General features: G+C 39.7%; 1 protein-coding gene across 2 annotated transcripts; it reads left to right on the top strand.

Annotated features, from left to right (window-relative positions):
* The first annotated feature begins 856 nt into the window (after positions 1-856).
* On the top strand, positions 857-6,594 carry card9 (caspase recruitment domain family, member 9). Of its 2 annotated transcripts, none has more exons than XM_021605373.2 (11): positions 857-1,180; positions 1,438-1,575; positions 1,762-2,087; positions 2,282-2,461; positions 3,054-3,206; positions 3,547-3,672; positions 3,968-4,156; positions 4,630-4,675; positions 4,859-4,968; positions 5,218-5,291; positions 6,484-6,594. In XM_021605373.2, exons 1-11 carry the CDS (start codon positions 982-984, stop codon positions 6,584-6,586), a joined length of 1,644 nt encoding a protein of 547 aa, XP_021461048.1. In that variant the 5' UTR covers positions 857-981; the 3' UTR covers positions 6,587-6,594. The 2 variants fall into 2 exon arrangements, with proteins under 2 accessions (XP_021461048.1, XP_021461047.1); XM_021605372.2 differs by having other exon boundaries at positions 3,051-3,206.
* The last annotated feature ends 2,268 nt before the right edge of the window (positions 6,595-8,862 follow it).

Here is an 8,862-nt window from a genome sequence, read left to right as displayed (position 1 = left end):
ATCTGTGCAGAAAATACTAGCTATAAAACTCTAAAGCTCTACTAGCTAAAAAATTATATTCTGTCACTGTTTTATTTTTGGCCAGAAATATCCTCAGTGGTGAACCTTACCTGTGAGTAAATGTTTATTAGCCAGGATGCAAAAGTTTATTAGCCTCAAACTAAGGATTCAAATGTTTATTAGCCCAAAGGATTATGCAGTTTCATGAGTGATGCAAAATTCTGGTAACTTTCCCAAAATTGTCAGGTTTTCCAGAAGTCCTGGTTGAAAGATTTTCAGAATCAAGACGGAATAAACAGAATGTTGTGAATTCTCAAACCACGATTTCTGGAAAAGCTGGGACTTTTGGGAAAGTTACTGGAATTTTGCAACCCTGGTTAAATGGATTAATATTACATTGTGTATATAAACCAGTCAATACTCAAGAAACAAATATTTATAAACAATATTCTCCCTGATGGGCGAGTATCCTGTTTTCTATATTATTTACAATGAACATATATTGTACTTTAACTTTAGAAACTACAGTAACCAAGTCAGTGTAATACTGTTTGATCAGCAGAACTGTTTTTTTAACAAATGAGGGAAGGAAGTGATTGAGTCATTGCCCCACAGTCCTTAAACAAGAGGTGTGTACTACTGCCAATGCTCTTATCACTCTAGTCACTCCATTATTTGGTTTTGGTTTATTGAGAATAAAATATTATTCACAACCACTCAAGAAGGCACTGCTGTTGTCACACTGACAATTGCACATTATTTTCTTGAAGAGTTTGTCTCGGCACACTGGCACAAAATGGGGGAAATGAAAAAACTGAAATGACTTCTACAAAAAGGAACTTGACTCTTGCATCATAAAACAGTATTTCCACATAACAGTTCCACATTTGGATTGGAACCACTTAACCATCTAGATTTTGCTCCCAGTTGATAAGCCCTTAGTGAAGGAGTTGTTGAACGTACAGTGACACTGAGACAATCATGACTGACAGTCAGAGTGTGTCAGATATGGAGGATGAGCAGTGCTGGGTCCAGCTGGAGGATTACAGAATGCTGCTGATAAAGACCATTGAGCCGTCGCGAATCACTCCTTACTTGCGTCATTGTAAGGTGCTAAGCAGTGAGGATGAGGAGCAGATATTCAATGACCCCAGTCTGGTCATCCGCCAGCGCAAAGTAGGTAAGGCACTGTCCTCTATTTCAGGTTATTGAGCAAACAAAGGGTCAAGTGTTACACTTTCTACTTTGAACTACAATAATTTGATTGAATTCCAGGTTTGTATTGTAGGCACACTGCTTCTCAGAAGATTGCTATATATCAATTGAGGCATTAAGAGATGTGATAATTTGCTAAATAAATATGACCTGGAATGTGCCCACAGTCTCCTGAAATTCATGCCAGTACCTTATTTATAAACCTCAGATCGATGTTCACAGGTGTACTATTGGATATTCTTCAAAGAACTGGACTCAAAGGCTATGTGACATTCCTCGAGAGCTTGGAGCTGGACTATCCTCGATTGTATCGCAAAATTACTGGCAAAGAACCTGCCCGGGTCTTTTCTGTACTAGTTGGTGAGTAGCTATACAACATGACGTGTTTCTATAGACATGTTGTGTGTCTATTATGCAAGCTTGTAGGTATTTGTGTAAGATATACTGTAGGTAGAATTTTGTGGCAGGATCTTTCAAAGTGCTGGTGTCTATGACAATGGATTTGATCCTAAAAACAAAAACATCCTGTCCTCTCTGACGTCATAGACACGGTGGGTGAGTCAGGACTGACTCAGTTCTTGATGAGTGAAGTCACACGTCTGCAGAAGGGCCTGCAGGAAGAACGCCGGCGTAGACAAGAGGCCACTTGGGCTGCAGCCACGCAGGAGGACGCCTTACGGCAGCAGCAGGTTAAGGAGAGGGAGCTGCGGAAGCAGCAGGAGCGAGTGCAGTGTATGAGGGAGGAGAGGGACCAGCAATGGGAGGTGGTATGCCACCTGAAGGACGAGAACTACAGCCTGATGCATAACATAACCAAGCTGAGCGAAGAGAAGAATAGTGCTCTCATGTCCAACCGGGATCTGCAGTTAGAGGTGAGATATGGGGGGGTGTTGCAGTTCTGGCAAACCCAAACACATCAACTTATGACAAAAGCAATAACTATTGGTTTACATTCAGTATAGAAAAACCTCTGTAGTCCGACCTGTGGAGACATTTGTTATAGAACAGCATAAAGTCAATCGGCAACAACGAAAACAGTTTTGATGGGATTTTCATTGATCACTAGATAGAAAAGCTGAAGCACAGCCTGATGAAGGCAGAGAGTGACTCGAAAATCCAACGCAAGCAAACTGTGAACCTGAAGAATGCCATTGAGAAGAGACCCAGTCAGGACATGATTTGGCAGCTCCAGAGAGACAACGATCTGCTCACAGTGCGCATCCAGGAGCTGGAGAGCCCAGCTCAGGTATGCTTGATCTCTACTCATTCAGTTTCGGGGGGGGGGGGGGGGTTGCAGCTCTGGCAAACCCAAACACATCAACTTATGACCAAAGCACTAACTATTGGTTTACATTTTAAGTATAGAAAGACCTCTGTAGCCAGACATGTTGAGACATTGATTATAGAACAGCACAAAGTCAGTCGACAACAATTTTTAAAAATTGGAATAACAGCTAGGTGTGGGATTTTGTTTCAGTGATCATTTCTCAGTAAATGTTTAGATATGCAGTGAAATAAAAAGGACACTGCACTGCACTGAACACATTTTGGAATGATAGCTAGGAGTGGCATTTTGTGCACCACAAGAAAAATGTCTTCACAAATAAAGTGATTGTTCAGACGCAGAACTGTACCATTTTTCATTACTGAGCCAAGCCGAGCCAAGTTGTGCTGGCTTGGTTAGGCATCCACTATAGTTTGTTGGAACTGTGCTCAAAAGGACAATGTGAAAAGAAAATATGAGCCAGCACAGTTACTGTTCATGTCGGTACGGTAGTGTAAAAAATGTATTGGATTGAGTGAGTAGTGTGACAGGATTAATCTATATGTTCCAGCAGGGGACAGCTCCAGCCCCCTTGGATCAAGAGAAGCTGAGCACTGAGAGTCTGGAGGACTACAAGCAGCACTCTCAGGCTCAGCACCAGGAGCTGGTCAACAACATCTACAACCTACGCAGAGATCTGCACGATGCTGAGGCACTACGGAATCGGGTACACATCATGGCCTGATGCACTGAGCACTGCTTAGGAATAGCTGTAGGAGAAGACTACTAATTACCTTGAATTTCTAAAATATAAGCTATTCAACTGCTCTTTCAACACAAGTGCAAGAGGAACAAAAAAATTCCAAACAAATTATATTATTTCCTCAAAAATGATGATCTTGAGCATCAGGATGAATATATTTCCTTATTTTTGTAATCTGCCCAAGCGTGTTCCTCATTCATTGGAATAGCTGATTGTGCAAAGTTAAATTGTTCAAGTTGTCTCTTCCAATGTCACAAGTTATGGTGTTCCAATTGTAATGTATAGGTTTAATTTGTTCTTGCAGTACTTGGAGGCGAAGGAGGTTCTTGAGTTGAAGTGCACAACATTAAAGAAAGATGCAAAAATGTATCGTGACCGAATGGAGGACATCCTGAAACAGATGGATGAGGTTATCAGGGAGAGAGACAAGGTGATCATGGTGTGATTTTAGGACTGTGATTCTTCGACCTCACTGTCTTGGGAAATCCTATCTTCCCCTTTACTTAGTCTCCAAATTACATCAAAGTGAAAATTCATCATCAGTGAAGGTTAGGATTCACCCCATACTGCTTATTTCTTTCATCCAGAAGAGGTGACTTCTATTTGCTAAAAATGAAAGAGTTGACTATCTGTGTGGTTGTGATCAGAAGCTCACCCGCACCATTTCCATTTGTTTCATATAAACCATTACAGCAAAGCAAACCAAAGCTTTTGTTTTGCGGTAGGCCATCGCCTCTCGAGAGGAGTACCACCAGGAGAATTCACGGAGCCTCCAGGAGAAGGACCAGTACCGGAAGCAGATTCGGGAGCTGGGTGAGCGCTGTGATGAGCTGCAGGTCCAGTTGTTCCGGACTGAGGCAGAGGTTATGGCTCTACAGACCAGGCTTCACATTAACACCTGCTCCCCACATGATGTGAGAATGGATTCCACCAACCACTTCCATTTAGATCTGTCTTTTAACTCAAACATAAAATATGTCATCAGAATCACTGAACTGGCATTGCTAGCTTTTTCGATTCTATCTTAATATCTTTGTTTCTGTTTTTTTTTATGTTTATAAAGGATAGCGTAGGATATTCTATTGATTTTGGAAATGTATTTATATCGATTTATGGTTTCCCTCTCAGGTGTCATATTTTGAGAATGGTTCCTTGCTGAAATTGTAAATGTAATTTGCTTCCTGATTTACAACAAATGTTGTCCATGCAGTATCATTATGTTTGCAATGTTCAGGGATCTGAATGATTCTACTTCTACTTTTGACCTCTCTGTGTTTCCTCTATTACAAATGACCTGCAATGATCCATCCACTTTGGCAGCTAGTGTTTTCTTGTCTCTGCAACCCACTTTATTGAGTGTTCTCTTTCTGTGTGTTCTCTTCAACAGAAAAGCCAGACCAGTGAGGAAGACTGCAGAGATACATTAACCGAAGGCAAGAAGTCTATGACAAGTGACAAATAATCACAACAACAACAAAATTCAACAATGATCAGAAAAGTTATACTTTTTGTGTTCATGGTAATCATAAGCTTAGCTTGATATATGATTTCACCATGCATTTTGAACTCCCAGCATTCTATGTTGTTAACTACATTTAAAAAAATATTTATCACAGCTAGTAATGGGGACCTGCAATGTCAGACATCGGGGGAGTATGATGTGTGCATTGCTTTGCAAGTCCACCCGTTGTGTGCAGAAGGGTCCCCGGAGGATAATATCTCAGGAGTAAGTACCTTCAATTGTTTCTCTTGACTAGGTCACATGTGGCTGGCCTGGGGTTGTGAGGTTTTCTTATTATATAATAAGCCACTTGTTATAGTAGTAACATCAACTGAACCTCAATTATCTGCATTGAACACACTTCACATTTTAGCCCCTAAAAAACATATTTCAGTTTAAAAAGGAAAAGAATATGAAGTTTATAATTACCGTGTATTGTACAGTATATGTATTTTGCTTTGCTCCACGTGACAGGAAAGGGCTTTATCAGAGGATGAGCCCTCAGACTGCAGCAAGCTCAGAGAGAGGCGTGACTTCTACTACAGAAGGTTGGCAAGTTTATATGTTTTAGAGAACACCACATAAGGACATTTACTGAAAATACAGTATCTGTATTTTGTCATAAATTGTCTCCATAGGGTTAAAACTGCTATGCCCTGCAATGGGTTATGTATGGGAGTGATGTAAAGTGACTTTTCTGCTGCTTGTGTTATCCTGTTCTGTGTAAAATATATATATATCACACACTACCGTTCAAAAGTTTGGGGTCACTTAGAAATGTCCTTGTTTTTGAAAGAAAAGCAAAAAAAATGGCAGAGTTGCAAAGAAAAATCCATATCTCAGACTGGCTAATAAAAATAAAAGATTAAGATGGGCAAAGGAACACAGACACTGGACATAGGAACTCTGCCTAGAAGGCCAGCATCCCAGAGTCACCTCTTCACTGTTGACGTTGAGACTTGTGTTTTGCGGGTACTATTTAATGAAGCTGCCAGTTAAGGACTTTTGAGGCGTCCGTTTCTCAAACTAGACACTCTACTGTACTTGTCCTCTTGCTCAGTTGTGCACCGGGGCCTCCCACTCCTCTTTCTATCCTGGTTAGAGCCAGTTTGTGCGGTTCTGTGAAGGGAGTAGTACACAGCGTTGTACGAGATCTTTAGTTTCTTGGCAATTTCTCACATGAAATGGCCTTCATTTCTCAGAACAAGAATAGACTGACGAGTGTCAGAAGAAAGTTATTTGTTTCTGGCCATTTTGAGCCTGTAATCAAACCCACAAATACTGTTGCTCCAGATACTCAACTATTCTAAAGAAGGACAGTTTTATTGCCTATTTAATCCAGATACTCAACTATTCTAAAGAAGGACAGTTTTATTGCTTCTTTAATCAGAACAACAGTTTTCAGTTGTGCTAACATAATTGCAAAAGGGTTTTCTAATGATAAATTAGCCTTTTAAAATTATAAACTTGGATTAGCTAACGCAATGTGCCATTGGAACACAGGAGTGATGATTGCTGATAATGGGCCTCTGTACGCCTATGTAGATATTCCTTTAAAAATCTTCCGTTTCCAGCTACAATCGTCATTTACAACATTAACGATGTCTACACTGTATTTCTGATCAAATTTGATGTTATTTTAATGGACAAAAAATGTGCTTTTTTAAAAAAAACAAGGATATTTCTAAGTGACCCCAACATTTTGAAAGGTAGTATAATGATTTTATTCCTTAACAACAGGAAACGTGCCCTTAGGAGGTCAAAGGCCACATGCAAGGAATGCAAACCCTGTGTCCTGGACAACAGCAGTGGAAGTGACAACACTGACACGGATGGGATGTGACAGGGGGGGGGGGGGGGGGGCAGAGGAGTGGCTGGGGGACATGGCAAGGTCCTTCAGAAACATAGGCTAGTTTACTTTCCTTAACAAAAATATTAGAATTATTAAATCAATTGAAATAATAATTTTGTTGAAATGATGTAGAGTACCAGTCAAACGATTGGACACCTATTCATTCAAAGGTTTTTCTTTATTTTTACTATTTTCTACATTGTAGAATAATAGTGAAAACATCAAAACTATGAAATAACACATATGGAATGATGTAGTAAGCAGCAGAAGTGTTAAACAAATCAAATATATTCTTAAAAGTAGCCACCCTTTGCCTTGATGACAGCTTTGCACACACTTGGCATTCTCTCAACCAGCTTCACCTTGAATACTTTTCCAAAAGTCTTGAAGGAGTTCCCACATGTATGCTGAGCACTTGTTGGCTGCTTTTTCTTCACTCTGCGGTCCAACTCATCACAAACCATCTCAATTGGGTTGAGATTGGGTGATTGTGGAGGCCAGGTCATCTGATGCAGCACTCCATCACTCTCCGTCTTGGTCAAATAGCCCTTAAACAGCCTGGAGGTGTGTTGGGTCATTGTCCACTAAGCGCAAACCAGATGAGATATCACTGCAGAATGCTGTGGTAGCCATGCTGGTTAAGTGTGCATTGAATTCAAAGTAAATCACTGACATCGTCACCAGCAAAGCACCCCCACACCACCACACCTCTTCCATGCTTCACGGTGGGAACCACACATGCGGAGAGCATCCGTTCACCTACTCTGCATCTCACAAAGACACAGCAATTGGAACCAAAAATCTCAAATTTGGACTCATCAGACCAAAGGACAGATTTCCACCAGTCTAATGTCCATTGCTCGTGTTTCTTGGCAAGCAAGTCTCTTCTTATTATTGGTGTCCTTTAATAGTGGTTTCTTTGCAGCAACTCGACCATGAAGGCCTGATTCACGCATTCTCCTCTGAACAGTTAATGTTGAGATATGTCTGTTACTTGAACTCTGTGAAGCATTTATTTGGGCTGCAATTTCTGAGGCTGGTAACTCTAATGAACTGTTGTTTCTCTTTGATTATTTGAGCTGTTCTTGCCATAATATGGACTTGGTATTTTACCAAATAGGGCTATCTTCTGTATACCACCCCTACCTTGTCACAACACAATTGATTGACTCAAACACATTAAGAAGGAAATAAATTCCACAAATTAACTTTTATCAAGGCACACTTGTTAATTGAAATGCGTTCCAGGTGACTACCTCACGAAGCTGTTTGAGAGAATGCTAAGAGTGTGTAAAGCTGTCATCAAAGGGTGGCTACTTTGAAGAATCTCAAATATAAAATATATTTTGTTTTGTTAAACACCTTTTTGGTTACTACATGGTTCAGTATGTGTTATTTCATAGATTTTATGTATTCGCTATTACCCTACAATGTAGAAAATAGTCCAAATAAAGAAAAACCTTTGAATGACTCGGTGTCCAAACTTTTGAATGGTGCTGTATATATTTAGTCTTTGTATTGTTTTAATAAAATTGCAATATATTGAACTGTGACTGCATGATGAATGTGTTTCTGTATGCAAGTTACATGTACCAGAGACCGTATAGAAGCCTTCCTCTAATATCTTTGCTTGTACTTCTTAATGTGCATTTTTTGTCATGCAAAAGCAGAGGAAATTGGATAATGTAGCTAATACGAAAGGCAAAGAAAAGTTGGTGTTGTCACTAGTTACTACAGCCACAAAATCAAAATGAGCTATTTTGTAAAAATTCAAGAAAACTTAACATTTACTTTTTGCTCTTAATTTAAGGTTAGGAGTGTGGTTAAGGTTAGGATTCAGTTTTGTTTTAAAATCATGTTTTAAGATGATACATTTTAGAAATGGGCGTGGTTTATGACTTGAAAACGGGTCAGTTTGTAACTTTCACAAGGTTGGAGTAATAACATGTTCAACTACTTAAGACATTGTCTCGAATCTAGGATGTGCCTTCAGATTTTGAGAAAATTAACAGCTAAGGAAGAATTTTTCACATCTCTTATTTATTTCTCAACCCCCAAAGCCCAGTCTGGTCTGCTTAAGCGTTCCTGGAAGTCTCTCGATGTTTTTTTTATTTATTTATTTATTTTACCTTTATTTAACCAGGTAGGCAAGTTGAGAACAAGTTCTCATTTACAATTGCGACCTGGCCAAGATAAAGCAAAGCAGTTCGACAGATACAACAACACAGAGTTACACATGGAGTAAAACAAACATACAGTCAATAATA

Source organism: Oncorhynchus mykiss, chromosome 6 (assembly GCF_013265735.2).
Source record: "Oncorhynchus mykiss isolate Arlee chromosome 6, USDA_OmykA_1.1, whole genome shotgun sequence".
In the NCBI taxonomy this organism is placed as follows: Eukaryota; Metazoa; Chordata; class Actinopteri; order Salmoniformes; family Salmonidae; genus Oncorhynchus; species Oncorhynchus mykiss.
This window is presented reverse-complemented; position numbering and strand designations above follow the sequence as displayed.

Coding starts and splice junctions, on each gene's coding strand:
- card9 (XM_021605372.2), top strand. CDS start 982: ATGACTGACAGTCAGAGTGTGTCAGATATGGAGGATGAGCAGTGCTGG. Junction 1,576..1,761: donor GGTCTTTTCTGTACTAGTTG/GTGAGTAGCTAT, acceptor CTGACGTCATAG/ACACGGTGGGTGAGTCAGGA. Junction 5,292..6,483: donor CGTGACTTCTACTACAGAAG/GTTGGCAAGTTT, acceptor CCTTAACAACAG/GAAACGTGCCCTTAGGAGGT.